The 21,951-nt window shown below is 42.6% G+C and overlaps 1 protein-coding gene across 1 annotated transcript in view; it reads right to left on the bottom strand.

Annotated features, from left to right (window-relative positions):
- Positions 1-324: 324 nt before the first annotated feature.
- The window catches only part of ONECUT1 (one cut homeobox 1), a 43,914-nt gene continuing 22,287 nt past the window's right edge, over positions 325-21,951 (bottom strand). The window contains exon 2 of the mRNA XM_043555389.1: positions 325-8,028. Coding sequence (XP_043411324.1) covers positions 7,736-8,028 — 293 coding nt within the window. The 3' untranslated portion in view covers positions 325-7,735. The remainder of the gene's footprint in view (positions 8,029-21,951) is intronic.

Raw genomic sequence — 21,951 nt, 5'->3', positions numbered from 1 at the left:
CTGGCTCAGTCGGTAAAGCATGAGACTCTTGATCTTGGGGTTGTAAGTTCAGACCCCAGGTTGGGTGTAGAGATTACCTGAACATAAAATCTTTAAAAAAACAAAACCAACCAAAACAGAACAAAATAAACAAAACCAGCCTTCTGCTCCACTGGAGAATACCATTTTCTTTTTTCCCTCGTAATGAACCCTTCTTTAAACCATGACACTGGCGTTAGTTCTCAAGCACATCACCCTCTCAGTTTCACCCTTCCTCCAAAGAAAAACTATGAGCTCCTTGCTGAGAATTGCAGAGAGTAAGAACAAAAGAAGGCAAGAATTGTCTAAATTTAAAGTGCTGGAAAATCCAACATTTTATTTTACTACATTTTGGTGACTACATAAATGCTGAAACATTTTAACACTGAAAAGCATGATGGCATCATCACTTGCTTTTTTTTCTTTTTTTCTTTTTTTGCTTAGCAAACACAGCAGATGATATTGCACGGCATAAAGTGAGAACAGTAGCGAAGCTTAAAAAAATGAAAGAAACCTTAATGCAGTACAGGAGATACTCATAAACAAACCAGAATAATGCCTAATGCATTACACTTTTTGTTGCTACACACAAAAATACAGAAGAAGCATTAGACAGAGAGAGAGAGAGAGAGACAAAATATTAGCGAACAACCATAACTGGGTACAATAATCATTTAGTCTGAAATGCAGATGCAACGTAGAAACTACCACTGCTTTCTAATTGAAGAAGAAAATGACAACAACGTTTGTCTTTTATCAAAAAATCTTCTAAGCCCCTCATGGTTAGGTTTTTAAATTAATTATTTAATTATGTATTTACCTTTTTTTGGGTTTTTTTTTTTTTCATTGCTAAGGAAGAACTCCCTCTGCTCTTGGAAGATTTTCTACTCTACTGATCTTTTTAAAATTTTATTTTTAATTTTTTTTTTACCTGATGATTGTCTTAGGCACCCTCCTTACATAATAAACCATCAAGCTAACTTGAACAGGGAAACTGAGTCACACTCAAACAATAGTGAAGGTCAAAGGTGTACTGAAAATAGAAGGGAGGGGGGACAGGTCTGAGTGACACATGGGCTGCCTTCTGAAGGGACAGGGAACACAGGGAGATATGAAAACTACCGAAGCAAGTGGAAGACAATGTTTTAAAGTTTATTTTGTTAAAAAATACTTGTCACTTGGTTCAGACGGCAAATCTAAAATGAGCCCACAATGATTATGTAATAAATGCAGAACATACCACAAAAAGAAAATCAAGACTAACACAGAAACAGAAAATATGACCTTGTGAATACAACTCTGTTCAGCGTTTCATTGCTGATGGTAAAAGTCTACTCCCTCAACCATTTTCCTGGGCTTTCTGTAATTCACTGCTCAGCATTTGTATTAAAAACAAATAATTAGTCAATGCTTACCAATGATCCTGCAAGTCAGAGCAGATTTATTGCCCTATTAACATACATAACGAGTATAAAAATGTTTCTAAGAAAATGGAACATTTGACCCAAAGTCTAAGCCCTCCCTTTCCTTCCCCACCCCTAATACCCTTGCAAAAGAAAATAAGATAAAATTCTTGTATTGAGAGGAAAAGTATTTACATCTATGGATTTATTCCATATAGTTGAAGCAATTTATTTCCGCAAAATAAAACAAAACAGTGGGCACCAGCACTTCTGAGGATACTGCTAGTTGGCTGAGAATTGTGTGTGTGTTGACCTAAAGCAGGGCCAAGAATCTGAACAGCTTTGATTAAGGGGGCCTGGGGCAGGGACCATCTCTGGTGTGGACAAGAAAAGTAGTGGGAAGATGAGTGAGAAGAGACAAACTCAAATAGGGCTGGGATATATGCACTCAGGACTCTGACATTTGAGGAGAGCTCTTGCCATTTTAGGGGGTGATTGAGGGGGGGATGGGTAGAGGTGGGAGGTGGTGGGGGGGGCAAAGGGGGAGGGTAACTGTAGGTAGCAGATTACAAGAAATGGATGTGGAGAGGAGCATGTAACTGTGAAACATTTTCCTTGATAACTGGGGCTAAGCAATTATGTCTTGCTTTCCTGTGGGTTGGCCAGACAGGCAGGAGCTGGGCCGGCTGCCTCTCAGCCTTGACTTTCTCAGTCAGGGCACAAAGCCATTCCACTTTCCTCAGCTCGGCCAGAAGAATTGCCTCTCTGCCCTGCCCCCTGCCTTGAAGCAGTTCAGAAACTTGGTGAAACTTAAGAGGATTTCCAAATTCAAGTTCTTTGATTTTTTTTTTTGTTTTTTTTCTGTGTTTTTTTACACTCTTTACTTCTCATACCCGTGTGAATGGTTTAAAAAAAAAAAGTAGCAAAGTATCTCACAAAATGCCGGTGCTTTGAAACATTAAACAACTCTAAAATTCTTTGGAATTTCAGGTCTAACCTGCAAAATAATCTTTTCTAAAAAAAAAAAATTAATAAATTAAAGGAAGAACACGAACAATGCCTTTCTCCTTTCTAAGTGACAAAAAGGACTACCGTGAAACACTCATTTTGGCATGTACAAGTGTTTTGAGGGGGGAACCTGGCAGTGTTCACAACACACATTGAAGTGTCTGCTAAGAAGCTGAAGATACACCCTGCAGTTAGAGAAGCTCTTGCCTTCAGCTTCATCTTAGCATCAAGAACAAAAAGATTGTAACGTAAAGCTTTGGCCGTTTCAATTCTACTATATACATTTTAAAAACTACACAGTCATAAATTAAAGCAGTGATTAAATAAGCTCATATAAAATGTAATTAAATTAAAAAAAATCACAGCACATTATAGAGAAAAATAGGAACCAGTTTCACAAAAAAGAGATTATATATATATATATATATGTATATATATTTTTTTACCCTGTGGAAACAAATTTACTACAAAACACAAAAACTTCATAAGTAACCATCAAAAGGAGAATCATTTCTTATTCCATTCTTGCATTTTTTTACACAATCCTTAACCCACCTGGGGAACATTTCTGGAAATTAAGTCTTCCTTGAGCAACAGAGCAGTTCTGCCAAGAAAATAAACCCCAAACCAAAGCGGGGGGGGGGGGGGGGGGAGGGTGGCGGGGGGACATCCCAAACATACAAACTACAAAATAAATAAGAATTATAAAGTTTTTTTTAAAGTAACCTTAACAATTATCAAACTAGTAAGTTCTGCCTTATCACATAGACTCTCTATACAACATAACCCTAAAACTTTATTACTATGAGGTATTTGGAGGAATTGGTAAAAGTGATGCACGGCCTGCCTGGTGAAGGGGCTTGGTGAAGTGGGGGGATCTTGAGAGGGGACGAGGAGGAGGAGCTTTGGTTTATCAGCAAGAAATTGGGGGGAAAAGTCATCCTTTGGTATCAAAGAAAGTTTCATTGCATGGTTGCACGGAAAAAGCACCACGGTGAATAATTATTCCTTTTTTTTTTTTTCATTAGTGGCCTTTCTAAGAGGCTGAGGTATTCAAAGAGTATAAGGTGAGAGGTCAACAGCGGTTTAACACTTTGGTTCAAGCAAGGCACTCATCCTAGGAGTTTACAAAGTTTGCAACATGTTTGCCTAGAGATTTACAAGTAGAACTAGCAGTAGTAAGAGTAGTATTTCCTAATGTTGTTGTTATCATTTCGTATCATTATTATTAAGAATGAAGACAAGTTTACACACTGAGTGAAGAGTGAGGAGGGGAGGAGAGGTGGGGGAGGGAAAAGGGTGGAGTTCCCTCTGCAGACCAAGGCCGTGCATGAAAATATCTTTGGTATTCTTTGGTATCATCAATGTGATTAAAATCACCAATGGAAATCGAGTGAGGTAGCGTCTTTGGTTCACACTATAAATAGTAGATCTTTACACTTTTTTTTTTCTTTTTCTTTTTTTTTTCTTTTTTTTTTTTACACGTGGAAGTAGCTATTTCTTACCTTCTGCTTCTTTGTCCTTACTATTTAGGAAATAGTTACCAAATGTACTGTAAAGCTAACCACACCACAAGAATAATCCAGAAGGCCAATCGCATCTCAAAATGGCCTCTGGTGTTTGAATGCACCCTAAACAACTAGATAGGAAAGGGGGAAGTGCTTTCTCTTTGTTTGCTAAATGCATAGTTTTCATCCTTTATGTACAAAGAAGGGAGGACCTTTCTTACAGAAAATGCCTTTATAGCTCATGTGAAAATGTCCTAGGACTCTTTGGTATAGCAAAGTTTGCATTTAACCTGCAAAGATGGATCATTCACCTGGGGTAGCAATGGGAGTGGCATGAGTCCAAAAGTAGCATGGTGCTTTTACTTTTTTGTCCTGGAAAATTAATTATGCTTTTTTTGGGGGGGGGTGCAGAGTAAGTGACATATTCAGTTAGAATTTCTGAATTTCCCCACATTCTCTTTGGGTTTTGGGGTCTATGACAGCTGCATCCAGGGACTGAATACTTAGTTCCTGACATTCAGAATTCATTTACCTGAACATTTACTGAAGTCTGGGCTTCTGGAGTATCCAGACTTCTCATCTTCCACTCTCTTTCTTTGCCCCCTTTCAGGGAAACTTCTAGGCATGAGAGGACCTGAATGGTTTATGGTGAAAAGCAGTCTAACTTCCATTCTACCAAAAAAAAACCCCACAGAACCCCAAAACATGTTAAGTGAAGTGCAGTTCTGGAAGAAACAAACATACAAATGAAAAAATGAGATACCTTTTTAGGTGAATTTTCCAAAAGGATTGAGAAATAATGGATGAGCAAATGGCATGTGATCTGCTCCGTTGAGTGTGGTAGGTTAAGAAAGCTGAGCCATAAATTAATGCCACATGCCAAGTTAGAAGCAATAAAGAATCAGTTGTACATGACGTAATGAGTATATTGCTCATGAGAAGCTGAGTTTGTCGTTATGATTTCTAAAAAGCAAAGGTTGTGAGTATACTTGAACAGTCAAGTAAAAAAATTGCTCTTCAGGCTCTGATTTGTGCATCTGTTTATGAGAAAATATATCTCTAGGCCCTGAAATTGCGTAATGGGTGCAAATTCAATGCTGGTATGAAAATTATCTTTGGTGTCAGCAAATAGGATCACTGTATTTTTTTTTTCAAAAAAGCATTATGATGGGAATATTAGAAATGTAGTAATATTCTCTGAGACTGTGTCTACACAGTACCAAAATAATTGGTTGAAAGATCAAATGCAATTGGATCAATCTGAAGGGGTTATGCAGCACAAACGAAGCAAAAACCATGGTGTTTGAATTCAACTTTTGTTTTTCCTGGGGAGCTGAATTTGGTAAGATTGTGTGTAGACACAGCTTGAATGTCCCTGCATTTAATATTCTCATGTTTTAAATAAATAAGGCTTTCCTCCCTCCTGAATTATAAATATATTATTATAGCTGTACCCCTGGCCCCCACCATTCCCGGAGAGAGTGAAAAAGTTAATCAGTTTTTTTCCTTTTGGTTTATGTCATTGACAAGATTATATGTTAAGCAAATCTCTAAGGGTGGCCATTGAAATGCTCTCTTTTAATAGTTGAACTGTAGTTGTGCCATATTTAGAAGAGAAATTTTTAAGCTGGAGTTTGGTATGAGATAAAAAAAATACTAAGACAAAATGTGTCAAGGCAAATGCACTATTTCATTAAAGGAGAAGTATGTGTTGGTTTGCTTTTCTCATTCTACAGCAGACATGAAGGAGATCCAGATGGCTTGTTGGTTTAGTTTCATCTCTCCAGGTGCCCGTCTCTTTCTAGACCTAGACAAGACGCTGAGACTTGACCTTAAGGAGTTAGGTTTTGTGTCAAGATGGTTCAATATTTTTCCTTTAGCATTTTAATGAATATCAATTAACAACTTATTGTTGTGATAACATTTCACTTCATATCTCTAATTAGGTGTGCTAATTAACCAAGAGTACCCAATTCTTTACCTAATAGTACAAAAGACATCCATTTGTTTGAGTTACAATTCAATGGAGTTCAGAGAGAATTTTTCTGGGAAGCAAGTGATTTACTTGGGTACTGCTAGTACAACTGTATTAGTTTTTTTTCTTCCCCCTTGATTTCTCCAGTTCTGGTTAAGTGATTTGGAAAAACAGAAATTGAAAATTTTGTATTTGGAAGCTCAGATCTAGTGTTTTATCTGTCCCTGTTAGAGAGTGGACTCTATGTTAGAAAATTTCCAGCTTAATGCAGTAGCAAGAAAGAATGTAGTATACTTTGGAGGCTATGCTTAGTGAAATAAATAGCTTTACGCCAATAGAACCCAAAGTCTTGTCTTCCACTAGAACTCTGGTTTTTTCTATGGCGTTCCACCACTTCTCAGTTGCCTCTGCTATTTTTATTGATGTTCAAGTCATAATATGTCTGAGATTGGCAATAAGATCAATTTGGTTACAAATACTGGATAGTTCATTTTAATAATAATGTTGGTCTGCTCACTTTCTGTGTTCGTAAAATATTTTAAAAAGGTATTTGGTGTCAAATGCATAAAGCAACTCTCAGTCAAATTAACCCAAGTATGATATCCTTTATTCAGTGGTCTTTTACTAAAAAAGCATTACTTTGAACAAATGTTCTAATTTAATTGTTTGCTCTGTTAAACTTAGTTTTCTAATTTATAAATGGGGTCCTACTTTGGAAGAATCCCCAGGTTTTCTCAGCTATGAACAGATTATGGCATCACATCTATATGTCTAAGTATCATTTATGGATCCCGAAAGGGAGTATGCCATCTGGATGTACATGTATACTACACTGACCTCTCTGTTCTGATATTAAATGCTTCCCTGAAGCTACATTCTTTCTTGCCAGTTCTGAAAACTAATATTTCAAATGCTTCAAGAGTCATAAATAATAGTCATGATTCTATGTGGCATGTGTATTACAGCTAGATCAGTTTATACGTATAACTTTACATAGTATCTTGTGTAAAAATAGCTTTGGTTATTAAAATCATTGCAATAAAATACCTGCACTATAATATTAAGTGTGTTCTTTGGTACCTAGGTGATTTTTCTTTTAATGGATGGACTCTTGTTTCATTTCTTAAAAAATATCTGAACATTCCTTAACAAACAAAGAGAATGCACTGGTTTAGGTGTCATTCAAATTTTCTTTGCTGGGTTTGAATCTGCATTTAGGTTGTGGGCCTGGCAGGTTCAAACGCTAGGCTAGACGAGCGAAATCACACTCCTATCCAATGAACTCAGACAACCCCACACTATGTTGGGTGCACTCCTATAGCACAACCCTTCCTGAAGACCAGCCTGCCTAAGTCCCTAACCACTGGTGATGCGTGTGTGTGTGTGTGTGTGTGTGTGTGTGTGTGTGTGTATGCACTCACGTACCCACACACAGTACTGAGACACCATACACCTTCGTGGCATAGTGGAACAGATGAGAAAGTCTGATCTTAAAAGATGTCCACTCAATGGCTCAAAATCACTATGCTCCAAACCACAAAACAGCCAAGCACAGCGAGAATGATCATGGATTGAAGGTGTGAGATCCAGTGGTGCTTTTCTGCTCATATTTTCTCTTGCCAAGTCGTTGCCCCGCTGAAGTGTGTGTCTCCGAACAAAGTCAGAATGCAGGTGAGCTAAGTCTTTGGTTTCTTTGGACTATAAATAACACTTTTTTTTCTTCAAATATTTCTAAGTATAAACCTGCTATCTTGAGGTCCTGGTCTTTTAAAAATTTTTTTATTTAAAGCTTTTCCACCGAGGTTTAGTTTGTGGGTGTTCCTTCATGCTTTGGTACAAGTGCTTGATGAAGAAGATGAGTTGCCTGAATTGGAGCTGCCCTCGTCCTGCCACTTGTCCAGACTCCTCCTCCTTGCGTTCATGAAGAAATTGCTGACCGTGCTCAGCTCCAACCCCAGCTGCTGGGAAATAGTGATTTGCAATTCTTTGGATGGACGCTTATTTTCCTTGAATATTGCATGTAGAGTTCGACGCTGGACATCTGTGAAGACCAACCTCGGCTTTTTGGGTGTGTTGCCTCTATCCTTCCCATGTTCTTGTTCTTTCCTTTTGCATGCTGCAAAAAAACATAGCAGGTGTTAGAACAAACTTGCCTGGGAGATTCAAGAGTAGAAAGGCAGAGCCAATAGCATTTGTTTGTCATTCCTCATGGACCACTTTGTGACTGCTGACCTCTAATTTTAGCACCATGTTGGGCTGGGAAGAAACTGTATTTAAGGATAGAGAATTAGGAGGTGGGGTTCTGCGAGTCCTGGGTGTGGGTCCTGGCTTTATAAGCATCAACTCTTTGTCCGTGGTAAGTGGTAAATCAATTAACACCACCAGCGCCTCAGATTCCTCATCTGCAGAATGTATTTTCTGTATTGTTCTGACAAAACAAACTCATTGCTTGAATTTTTGTATCATCATCTGCAAAAAACCTACCTTGCTGGGTTGTGGTAAGGATATATGAAATAGTATATGCATAAGTTTGTGTTAACTGAAATGCTTTACAAAGTCTTATTACCTAGATGTGGTTGTAGCCCTCAAGGGGTTTACGGTCTGCTTCTGGTAGAATACTAAGAGCCTAAGAGAGTCTGAAAACAACAGAAAAAGGAATTGCATTTTCTATCCTTCTGATCTTTTTTGTTTCCGAGGCAACTCCGTATGTAAGAAAACTCTGTATATAGCACGCTACCGTGCCCATCAAACAGTTTTCTACTGATTATTTAGTAGAACCAGGACTTTGGGAGGTGTGAAGCCTGCTTCCTTGCATTTGGGGCTAAACCTGTCATATTAGGCACATTCCCTTTTGGGGTTTCTCTGTGCCTTTTTGCTGTTGGAGTCTCCTTCTTCCCCTACCTCATCTCCCACTCAGAAGACCTATTTCCACTCATGCCTTTTGGTCCTGCATCAGCTATCATGCTTCTTGGCTGCTAGAACTGTTCTGGTGTATCATCCCAATGTGGCCTTTGGGCCCCTATGGTTTGGTGTTGGATCAGGGGTTCTCCTAACCTCAGGTGCCATACTTCCTCTTTGAGGGCTAATATGGCTCACTAGCTTCCACCTGCCAAAGAGGCACTAAGGACTACATTGCTAATAACACGCTCCACCCACTCCTAATTTCCATCATCAATCAATGTCTATAGCCATCCCTAAATAACTGCACAACCTATATAAAAATGATGCTTTGCGGGGCGCCTGGGTGGCGCAGTCGGTTAGGCGTCCGACTTCAGCCAGGTCACGATCTCGCGGTCCGTGAGTTCGAGCCCCGCGTCGGGCTCTGGGCTGATGGCTCAGAGCCTGGAGCCTGTTTCCGATTCTGTGTCTCCCTCTCTCTCTGCCCCTCCCCCGTTCATGCTCTGTCTCTCTCTGTCCCAAAAATAAATAAACGTTGAAAAAAAAAAAAATTTAAAAATGATGCTTTGGTTATGGTAATGCAACTTAAGAAGGCTCCTATGCCCTGACTCCAATCAGATTTCTGCCTCTCAGCCCCCTACATAGGCATTGTGGAGCAGCCAGTGCTTTCTTCATTTCTGGCTGGCTCTACTCTGACATGAGCTCCAGTAACAGTGACAGGCAGATGGGGTATCTTCCTGATTGACGTAGAGGCTGTTACTCTTTTATTCTTTTCTCTTCTTTTCTTTCCTTTCCTTTTTTCTTTCTTTCTTTCTTTCTTTCTTTCTTTCTTTCTTTCTTTCTTTCTTTCTTTTCTTTCTTTCTTTCTTCCTCTCTTTCTTTCTTCCTCTCTCTCTCTCTCTCTCTCTTTCTTTCTTTTGGCTTCAGTGATGCAACAGCCTATATTGTTGCGGTAACACTGATACAGATGCCCCATTCTGGGTTAGGGCTACCCCCACCCCACCCCACCCCTTAGTCCTCATCACTGTGGAACTTTGGAAAGGGAGGGGGCAGAATCCCTCAGCAGAGCTGGAGAGAGTCAAGTGGGACTGGTGAGTGTGGGGGTCACCTGGAACCAAGGGTTCAACAGGGTCAGGATGCTTGAATCCTCTGTATTTTTTTTTTAATGTTTATTTATTCTTGAGAGAGAGAGAGAGAGTCAGAGAGTGAGCAGGGGAGGGGCAGAGACAGAGGGAGACACAGAATATGAAGTAGGCTCCAGGCTCTGAACTGTCAGCACAGAGACCAATACAGGGCTCCAACTCACAAACCATGAGATCATGACCTGAGCGACGTTGGACACTCAACCAACTGAGCCATCCAGGCACCCCTAGAATCCTCTGTCTTGATGGGGGCTGGGAACACTTGGGTCCCAGGTTCAAGACCGGTAATGCCCTGACCTGGGTTCAAAGCTCGGGTGAGGTCTGGAAAAGCCTTAGTCCAGGGTTCAAGAGATTCCCTTGGTTCCAGATCCCGGCTTTGGGGCTGAGCATGGGAGATGGGGGGTCCCAGATTGAGGGTGGGGGAGTATCTCTGGGTCCAGAGTTTGAGGTTGGTCATGGATACTCTGATCTCCAAGCCCCAAGTTCAGGGCTGGGGAAGAGTCTGGTCTCCTAGGTAATGGGGACTGGATAGGAGGGATATCCCAATTTTGGACCTGGGTGAATGGTCACAGATGTCCTACTTTTTAAACTGGAAGGGGAGCTCTATTTTTAGGGCTGTGGATAAGGGCTCTGGGTCCCTGGTTCCAGGCCAGAGTCGGGGGTGGGCAGACATTCTCCAGGCCATAGGTACAGATCCCAGGCGCCTAGGAGACCAATACTCTCAGTCTTGTTCTCAATCTTGTTCTTGAGGTTTTGCGGGTGCAGTGAGACATCCACCAGAATCAGAAGCATGGGCCTGGCGATGCTGAGCAGGAAGGTACAAGTGCAGCCCGTCACCCAGAGGACGAGGAGGCCAATGGCAAGCACTGCAGCCAAGCAGTTGGTGGTGGGGTGGCTGCTTGAATCTCAGCTGCCCACACCAGCACGTCGAGGCCACCATCACTACCAGGACATGTAGGAGGGTGTGCAGCAGGAGGGTGTACCTGCCCCTGGCACGATCCAGGCTCCCCTCCAAACCCAGAACCTCCACAAGTTCACCCTCCCAACACTTCAACTTGACTATGTCCCAGTCCCTGTCTCTGCCTGAAGTCCTGTTACCCTTTCATGCCTCCTCATACCTCCTAGGCTGCCCTCCTATTGCTGTCTCCTGCTCCACCTCCTGCCTCTTTTTATTCCAGGTTCTCAATTTCCTACCAGATGGCTCATCAGTTTGGGACAGATGCAGTCTCTGTGCTCTCCACACATAGCCCTGCTCCTCTGCCTGCCCCTACCTGTCATTCCTAATTGCTTTAGCTCCTGGATTTCAGAGTTTTCCTAAGGCCTTAGCACAAATTAGCTCAGCAATCAGATCAGCTGAAAAGTTAATGGGTGATGGCTGAAGGAGACTCTAGTCTTTGGAGTCCAATAAAGGAGTCTCTAAAATGTTTTAACCATGTGCTACTTAGCAAAAAATGTTTTGAGTGTACACTTCCTAATATTATTTATTTACAAATTATATATATGTGTTACTCTACTACAGTATTATATACATGATAAAATATATACAAAATATAGAAATTTTGAAACAAGTAAAATAAAAATAAATAGACACAGAAATTCTCTTCTCCAGATGAATTAGCTTGCCCAGGCCCTAGCACGCACTCACCCCAAAGGACCACTGGTCCAGTTCCAATCACAGGGAAATATGAGGGTAAGAATTTCAGAAAGGCCATGACGGGAAAGTTCAGTCATAAAAGAGACAGTTTTAGGCCAGTCAGGCCATATGGTACCTTTCATAACATCACCCAAACATTACTGGCTGTGCCCCTTCTCAACATAAGAGGTAGCATCAACATAATGGGAAGTATGTATTAAATGCCCCATCCCTCAGAGCACTGAGTCACATATACTGAACCAGCTGAGATTTCCCAAATAGAATCCCCGCCCCCAGGGGCAACTATAGCCCTCATTGGGCAAACTAGATTAAGTCTCTGAAAAAAGAGCTGACTAGACTGAAGGCAACTCTAGTTAGTTTGAATCAGCCCATGTAGACCCAGCTTTACACAATACTGATGCACATAGCTGACTGATTCATTCATTCACTTTCAAAAACGAATATGACAGGGTTGCCTGAGTGGCTCAGTCTGTTCAGTTTCCAATTTTGGTTCAGGTCATGATCTCTAGCTCTGTGAGTTCAAGCCCTGCATTGGTCTGTCTCAGTCAGCACAGAGCTTGCTTCGGATCCTCTGTACCCCCCTCTCTCTGCTCCTTCCCCTCCTCAAAAGTAATAAACATTAAAAAAGATGAATACAACACAGGCTTTGCTCTTAAGGAGGTCACTCTTACAGTCACAGAAGCAAATAACTGTGAGTACAAAAAGAGTATACAGGATATTACTTCTCCTTGGGGATATTAAAGGAGGCATCAAAAAGAAGGTGCGCTTACTCTGGGCTAGAAAGGATGAATAGGAGCTTGTTAGAGAGAAGTGGGACAAACTCATGCCCAGCAGGGGGAGCAGCACTCATGTAGGATTGATAAACATCAGTAGATTGGGGTTAGTGGGGCAAGAGCACATAAAAGGAGGAAAGCTGTAGGAGACAAGGTTTCACAGGTGGACAGAGATCAGAACTGAATTATCTTGTTGGTAAGGAGGAGTTACCGAATGGTTTGAGAAAGGGTGTAGTGTGATTAAATTTGGGTTTAGAAAAACCCTTCTGGTGGTGTTGTGAGGGATAAATCAGAAAGCACTGGGAGAATTGGGAGAAGGGTGCTGGGGTATGCCACCCTGATCCCCTCCGGAGTAAGACATTCATTCCTCTGCTATAAGAGTTGGTGGCTGTTGGCTCTCAGCTGAGGGCCATTCTGGGAAGTGCCCTAGGCCAAAGGTTATGGCACCCTGGGAGTGGGGTGGGAGGCTGCCTACAACCAGTGGGGGCTGCGGAGGGTACAGGATGGGGGTTGGAGGACGAAGGATGAAGAGGGTGGGAATGTGTTAGTTTAAGGATCTCCTCCCCAACCCCTTGCATCAAGTTGGGACAATTCCGAAGCATCACCCAGTTCCATAGCACCCCATAGGGTTGGTTGAGACTATTGTTGCAACTGTATCAAAGTTCAACTTCTTCAGCCTGCTCTTTCTTCCTCCACTCCCCCAGTAGGAGTTATTCTCCATTGCTCTCTCCAATATCCTGCCTACATGCAAGACTCAGAAAACCTGACCCGAGAAAACCACTGTACTGAGGATCCCATATTAGACAATGACAGTTGAGGGTAGAATACAGAGACCAAATGTAAGAGCTTCTTGGAAGGTAGAATCAAGAGGACTCAATGACAACTTGGCTGGGAGGGTAGAGATTGGAACATCTCCTAGGTTTCTGAGTGGAAGGTAGCAATGAGGCCATTAGGGAATGCAGATGGAGAAATGAAATCTATGAGAGCGGTAATCACTTCTATGTGGGACAAACTGCATTTGAAGTGCTTGTTTGACATTCTATTAAAGATCTCCAACATGCGGTTGTCCAGCAGACAGCAGCATATATATGTATATATATAGGGCCTAGGGCTCAGTGGGGAGGTGTGGGCTAGGACTGTATACTGGGAAGGCATTAGGGCTCTAGATGGCAAATTACACAGAACATACCTATGGAAAGGTAAGTAATTGAGCATCAGTTGTAGACTCAACTTACAGAACTATAATTTATCATTCAGAAAGCAGAGCTAAGGGAAATCACAACTCATTTTCCACCTAACTAGGTTGTATATTTGAATGACTTCAATCTGGTCCTTCGCATTTGGCAGGACTGGGTGGGCTGAAGCTACTTCCAAACCAGCATTTTCCTTTTTTAAAAAAAATTTTTTAACGTTTATTTATTTTTGAGAGACAGAGAGATAGAGCATGAGTTGGGAAGGAGCAGAAAGAGAGGGAGACATAGAATCTGAAGCAGGCTCCAGGATCCGAGCTGTCAGCACAGAGCCCGACGTGGGGCTCAAACTCACAGACCATGAGATCATGACCTGAGCTGAACTCAGACGCTTAACCTACTGAGCCACCCAGGTGCCCCCCAAACCAGCATTTTCCAAATGGTGTCAGAGAAATGATGCTGTCTCCAATGGGTTCCTGGAAAAGATGGCTTGCAGGTCAAACACATTTGGAAAAACCTACTATATATATATATATATCTTTTTCCTCAAAATTCACAAATGTGTTAGCAAATGTAATTATGTTTCCCAAAAGTATTTAACCCTTGAACTCTGTATGGTAGGGAATGTCTATTAATATCTCATACTAATGTTGGGGAAATGCAGTTTGTAAGTTTCCTCCCTGAATTCTCAAGCATTACAGATGTCACAATGCCAGAACGTGGGAAGTGAGATATTCCAGGAACAGGGCACCTGGCTGTCTCCTTCTGTATATCCAGGGCATGCTGGCATAGTTCCTGGATAGAAGGGTAAGTATTGTAAGGGGGGGGTTGGCTATGACTCAGTGAATGTGGTATATCTGCAGAGAACTCTGTGAATAAGAATGCAGAGATATCAGTAGAATAAAAAGTGGACTAAAGCTTGCTGAGGCTCACTGGGTGACCTTAACTAAGGCTAGCAGGAACAACCCACAGAAGTAAAATCATGCTTCAGGAAGGCTCTACAGAACTACAATTGTTAAAACTGTTAAGAGAATATGAATGAGAGAAATGCTTTGAGATTTTTATGGAATAAATTTCAGGGTAGAGATTACCCTGGAGACTACCAAATGGAGGTCATGAGAGTCCACACAGTGTGCAAAGGAGGGAGCAAGAGGAGAGGAGTGAGAGTGAGGCGTGACAAGAGATACCTCTGCTCAGGGAAAACCACTGCATGTGTTTTATGTGAAAGTTATACTTCTTGTTTAGCTATATAGTTTCCATTAAAAATAGATAAGTATTTATCATAGAAATGGATTAAAGGGAAGAGGATACTTATTGCTTGTGAAAGGTAGTGTTGTAGAGGAAGATGACCTGTCGTGAGTCACTTTTATGAAGGTGCACAGCTAGTGTATTTGCAGGATGCAGTGGCAAAGTGTAGTGGGGACTATCCTAGGAGACTTTGATCTTCTCTGTGGGCAAGGTCACCCACAGTGAGTACTAAGTGGGAGGCAGAAGTAGGCATGAGAGATGGTAAAAGGCAGAGCATTATTTTGGGTGCTACAAGAATAAAAGATGGTAAAGAATTATTATTTTTTTTAAGACAGAACATGAGGATATGGGTAAAAGACAGAGGCTCTCATTTTAGGCATGCCTGGGACCTGTGCTTTGCCCATAGTTGGCAAGACTGAGCCAACTGTATTTCAAGAAATACGAATTCTGCAGGATATTGATCCAATAACAATAACCTGAGTTATTGAGGTCAGTTTGGGAACTAGTGAGTAATTAAGGATTAAAAAAGCTTTTTAAATGCAGGACTTCTTAGAGCCTTTATATGTTAATGTGCACTGACACTTGGGGGTCTCCCCCAATTTAATATACTAATGTGCACTGATACTTATGGGGTCTCCCAAGCTTCTTTGATTAAGGAGCTCTTTATTCAGGGACTTTCTCTCAGGAATGGCATTACTTAGAACAGTGTTTCTCAAAATGTGGCTGGCAGGCCCATACTGGTCTGTGAACTCCCACTGACCTGCAGGAAGATCAGGACAGAAAATTGAGAAGAAGCAGTTAGAAATTTTCATGGCAGTTTGGTATTGCTACAACATTCAAGTGTGTTATTATTGTCCTAGTAATACATTTTTAATTGTATTATCAAAACTATTGTTCCAGGACAGATGAAAATTATAAACAAACAACTAGCCCTTGACTACATAGGGTTTAAGAGACCCTGTCTTGGAACATACTCTATAAAGCATGGTAGACAGTAACATCTTAGAATCTGTTGTTGGCCAAGCATTCCTTCATCAACTTGTATCCAGTTTCCTGATTTAGTGACAGAAAGGACATTACAGTATCTAAAGTGCTGACTGAGTTATGCAAAATCTGCCAAAAATTTGTCTAGGAGCATGTGGGCACAGACATACTAGCCTGGAAGACATTTATAAAGCCAGATACATTTATAAGATAACTTTGTAGATGAACATGGGCTCAGGACACAGCTCAAGTCCCAGCTCTGTGACCAATGGTAGATGTGTGATCTTGGACAAGTCCCTCACTTTCTTTGAGTCTTAGCTCACCCAGCTGCAAAACAGGTGAGGAGGACTGTATACCTACCCTGTGCTATGGCAAAATATCTTCTCCCTCCAAACAACTGCCCAAGTGTCTGCCATCCTAACAGGATCCCAAGGGAGATGGGTCAGAGAGAAGTAAAGGGGAAAGCTGAAACTTCCAGGGCACCATGAAATTGCCTTGCCATCTCAGGACAGTGTGGCATTTTAATAGGGGCTTGCTAGAGACCCAGTGTCTTTGCCCTAAAGGCCAATGCTGGGGCCAAAATCCACAACCTGCAGGCAGAGTATTCTTGAGCAGGTGACCCTGTGATGCTCCCTGTCATTCACAGGAGGTCTGGCCTCGGTTTGGAGGAGAATGCAGGCAGCTGCTCAGGCCCTCAGGCCCCTTGAGGCTCCAGGGTCAGGTGGGGTGCATTGGTAAGGTAAAAGTACACCCCAAATTTCTACCCAGATTTCTGATGGGCTTGCCCACGTTAATCCCTGCATACTCAACCCTTCAACCCACCTTCATCCCTGCATACTCTGCTCAGGGGAGCTTGGGGCTTCAGGGAAGCCAAGAAAGGGTAAAAAAGCAGCTGGGCCAGAATAGGCAAAGCCACAGGGACGGAAAGTAGGTTGGTGGTTACCTAAAGCTGAGTGGGTGGTAGGAGGAAATACCAGTAACTCCTCATGGGTACAGGGTTTCTTTTTGGGGCAGGTGATGAAAAGATTCTAAAACTGGTTGTGGGGATAGTTGCACAGCTCTGTAAGTATACTAAAACCACTGAATTATACATTTTAAATGGGTGAATTGTATACCATATAAATTATATCTTAATAAAATTATTCACGAAAGAAGTAGCTGAGCATGTACACAGGGTGAGTCCTCTGTTATCACTCCCTGTCTGCCTCTTCTGAACTATAGCAAGGACAAGCAGGGGTCGGCTCCTCATATCTACTGAGCCCCCAAAGACCCTCTCTTGACGGCTGAAGCTGCTTTCAAGGCAGACTCTATGTGGAGGAGCAAGAATGCAAATGAAACAGATTTCAGTAAAAGAAGATAGTGGTTGGGAGAGATATAAAAAGGAGAATTACTGGGGCGGCTCAATTGGTTGAGCGTCCGACTTTGGCTCAGGTCATGAGCTCATGGTTTGTGAGTTTGAATCCCATTTTGGGCTCTATGCTATTAGTGCAGAGCCTGTTTCAGATCCTCTGTCCCCTTCTCTCTTTGTCCCTTCCCCGTGTGTACTCTCTGTCTCAAAAATAAGTAAACATTTTTAAAAAAATAAATAAAAAGGGAAACTATGGAAGTGAATGTGGCAGGTTTCCGAGCCCATTTGAACAGGCCAATACCTACACTGTGGAGCTCAAACAACTAGAGTACAGGCCACAACAGCTTCTGAATTATAGCTCAGACTCCAGGAGTACTGGGTCATAATGTTATCTGCCTTGCCTTGAGTTATTTTGCTCTATTATGCATATTTTTATAATCCAGGCTCCCAGTTATTTTTGGAATGATGTAGCTTTTTAATTGGCAGATTTAGAGGACACAGAACAATGCATGGTGTGTAATTTAAAAAGCAATTCCAGTGAGTTCCAGCTGATGGGGTCAAGGGCAGCCTTTGCACAGGAAGTGAACTCCTGCATACATTGTCTGGAAACTGTGATGCCCAGCAGAGGGAGGTAGAGCCAATCAGTATACCCTGCTGGACACAAGCTAGCTTTGCTTATGTCTGTGAGTTTGCGGGTAGCCAGAGCACCAGTGGAAACTCTTCTGGGCATGCACGTGGAAGGTCTAATAGAAACCTGCAGACATTCCCAGCCAGAAATGATCCCTTTAACTCACCCCTGTTTCTTGCTTTACAGTGCTTAAAACATCACCATTGAACCTTCCTAGGTGATCCCCACAAAACTCAAGTGAGGCAGAAATGGGTATTACTTCTTTCTCTATAGATGAAGAAACAATGTCAGAGAGGTTAGGTGACTTGTCTATGGGCACACAGCTGATTGGGTGGGGGAACCTTCAACCCACTGTGCCCTGGAGGCAGATGTCAGCACAATGGACACATCATCAAAACTTCTTCCAGAATGGTTAAATGGGCAGAAACAGCTGGTGAAAGGGAGCCGAGGGAACCCACAGCCAGGGTGAGCCAATACAGGAGCAGTGGGCCAGTGGGCAGCGGCCAGTTATCAGACCTGTTTTGCTACGGCTGAAAGGATTACAGTGAGCCCATCCAGGAGAGTGAGCAGCACAGGAGAGGATACAGAGGGAATTCGGCTTTGCAGGGACAGTACACCCACTCTGGCCTGGGAGAGGGAAACTCGTTTTGATAGGGATGCAGAGGGGCAGGGGACAGCTATCTTCATGTGGATATGGGCTTTGAAAGGAAGCTAGAGCTGACCCAGTGGAGCAGCTGGGGAGCAGCTAAAGGTGGGAGAATGTGCCCTATCAAATTCTGGTTCGAGGGTCACCTGGGTTGCTCAGTCAGTTGAGCGTCTGACTTCGGCTCAGGTCATGATCTCACAGTTTACAAGTTGAAGCCCCGCATCAGGCTCTGTGCTGACAGCTCAGAGCCTGGAGCCTACTTCAGATTCTGTGTCTCCCTCTCTCTCTCTCTGCCCCTCCCCTCTCATGCTCTGTCTCTCAAAAATGAATAAACGTTAAAAATGTTTTAAAAACCACACAAATTCTGGTTGGAAAAGTCACCTGAACCTCTCCTTACCCCACCTGGTTTGCTTCTTTAACAGAGCCATCTAGGACAGAGACCGTCTTTCCAGGCATCTGCTGTCTGGAGTCCTTCTGGAGTCAGCATATGAAATATTTCTATCCACCTCTCTTCTCTAGGTAAAACTCAATAGGCTATGGCCAACAGGTGACGCTATTGGACTTTATGTTCCCAGGAAGGCAGAAGCTGCCTGTGCTTGGGAGAAGTGGAACAGGATCATCTGAAACGCGTGGCTGCTTCCCCCGTGCTAAACTCTGCACGTGTATCACCTTACAGAGCCTCTCAACAACTATGGGAGGTAGGTACTATTATTATGTCTAGTTTACAAATGGGCAGCCTGAGGCTTAGGGGTTCAGGGACTGTCCTGACGTCACCACGGTGGAGCCAGGATTCCAGCCTGTGCAGGGCCCTGTGATGGTACTGGAGGAGATGAGGAGATGTGGCTCAGGTATTCCTCAGACACAAACCAGGAGGGTACTAGGGAATCACACAAGCCTTTACTCTCTGTGGCCCCTCAAACAACCTTTTTTGTGTGGTTCTAGACTATCTTAGTTTTTCTCCCCACAAAATTTGTCTTCTCCCATTTGTTCTGTGTTCCCTCCAGTACTGGCTGAACCTGAGCCAGAAAGGTGAGCTGAGTATCCTCATTGAATGAATACATTTTCATATCCCTGTGAGACTTGCTTTGTCCTCTTGCTGGGCATTGACAATCTCTCTCTCTCTCTCTCTCTCTCTCTCTCTCTCACACACACACACACACACACACACACACACACACACACACACACAATTTTCCTGAGCACAAGCTCAAGCTTTTTGACACTCACAGGAAGAAATACCCAGTACCTGACCCTCCCCTCCACGATACTCTTTCCCTGCATTGCAGCTTCAAAGGAACCAGCGGGAAGCAACACGGCTGTCTTGTACCTGCTCATTCAGTTAGTAACATGGCTCTTTTCTCTGAAACACTGCCTCAGGGATTCTGATTTTTAAATTCCTAAACTTCTGTTTATGCCTGACCCACTGGAATTTTACTATATCGGTATCCCTCATCTTAAGGAGCCCCTCAATAGTTTAGACCCTAATAATTGGAAACAAGTGATATTCATGCCCTAGTTATGATGCTGATTCCTCTAAAAGTCAAAACAAATGGTAGACCTGATGAATTTCATGCTTATGATGTGTTATTATCTCATATAGGCCTATTGTGAATTACAAGTCTTAAGTTTTCGATCCTATTTCTTTAATCAATAGCCATGTATAATACTTTATAATATTCACAGCAATTCAAAGTTCTAAAATGGAATTCCTTCAAAAATAACCTCCAATTTTTTTGAGAGAGAGAGAGAGAGAGAGGAGGAGGAGAGGGGCAGAGCGGGTGGGGGGGGAGACAGAAAATCTTAACAGGCTCCACACTGAGCGTGGGACTCAATCTCATGACCCTGGGATCATGACTTGAGCCAAAATCAAGAGTCGGACACTCAACCCACTGAGCCACCCAGGCACCCCATAAAGGTTGTCTCTCTCTCTCTCTCTCTCTCTCTCTCTCTCTCTCTTTTTTGAGTGAGAGAGAGTGAGAGGGAGCACTGCCATTACTCTTATGACAGAGTCAGAAGGTAGGTCAGGGCCAGGTAAGGAAGGGACTGTAGTAACAGAGTGGAAGAGCAGAAGATGCAGAGGGGCTGAATTTGGGCTGAAGCATTGAAACAAGCTGGGAGTAGCATTGAAACAAGCTGAACAAGTTTATCAGCCTCACCCAGATAAAATGCTCAGGTGGGGACACTGGTCATCAGAGGACAGAAACATGCTGTGTCTGTCTTTGCTAAGTCTGGGTGGTGACTGGTCCATACATCCCTCAAATACAGGGATGCAGTCAAATCAAGGGTTGAAAAACTCAGATGAAGAATGATTTACATATAAGGTGAAATGAAATATCATTTTGTTTCTTTTACTTCTGGTAACTGCCAAATCATTGGATTTTTTTGTGTAGGACCTCTGGCTGTTGGGAGAACTTTTTTAAAAAAAAATTTTTCTTTTTAATGTTTATTTATTTTTGAGAGAGAGAGTGAGACAGAGTGTGAGTGGAGGAGGGTCAGAGAGAGGGAGACACAGAATCGGAAGCAGGCTCCAGGCTCTGAGCTGTCAGCACAGAGCCCGACACAGGGCTCGAACTCATGGACCATAAGATCATGACCTGAGCTGAAGTCAGATGCCCAACCGACTGAGCCACCCAGGCGCCCCGGGAGACCTTTGATTGAGGAGTGAGAGGTGTCATTCCTTCCACCCTGGGTCTCCATTCTGGCCTGAATTTTGCAGTGGGAGAGTCTAGAAGGATCCTCAGAAGTTCCTAGCCTTGGTTATAAATAGGAATCACCTGAGAAACTTCAAAAACATTGCTGCCTAAAACCTATTTCCAGAGATACTGACTTATTCAGTCTAGCAGAGGCCCAGCCCTGAGATTTTTTAAAGCTCCCAAGGTGATTCTAACATATACATAGTCAGGTTGAGAACCAGTACTCTACATCAGTGTTTCTCAAACTTGGTGTACAAACTTGAATCATTTGGATATCTTGTGAAGATTATGATTCAGCTGTTCTGGGTGCGGCCTAAGAGTCTGCAAAAGAAACAAGCTCCAGGTGATGCCTAGCTGCTGGTCTCTGACCACACTCCAAGTAAGCAGGGTCTAGAGTCCAGAGAAGAAATTCTAACTGATGTGTTTGTGGGCCAAATACATCAGCATCACCTGGGCATATGACAAGGAGGTTTGTTCAAAATACACTCCAGAACCTCATCTTATCCCTACTGAATTCGATTCTCTGAGAAAACGGGATTCACAAATACACAGTTTAAACAAACTTCCCAGGTAATTCAGATGCCCAAGTTGGACAGCCACTTGCTCCTAGGCCAGTATTTCAGAACTTGCGAAGGTCAAAAGAATCACTCCACACACTTGTCAAGACTACAGACTGACCCAATCAGAATTTTAGAAGTGGCCTGGGAATCTGCATTTTAAGACAAGCAGCAGGTGATGCCTTTTGATTTTAGGTTTAGGAAAGCCTGGTTGGTAGGATCTTCCACTGGGGCCAGGGAAGGTCCAGGTAACTCTTTTCCCTTTCTCCACCATGAAG

This window comes from Prionailurus bengalensis, chromosome B3 (assembly GCF_016509475.1).
Source record: "Prionailurus bengalensis isolate Pbe53 chromosome B3, Fcat_Pben_1.1_paternal_pri, whole genome shotgun sequence".
NCBI classification, from domain to species: domain Eukaryota; kingdom Metazoa; phylum Chordata; class Mammalia; order Carnivora; family Felidae; genus Prionailurus; species Prionailurus bengalensis.
Note: the sequence above shows the minus strand (reverse complement) of the source record. Positions and strands in the feature narration are given on the sequence as shown.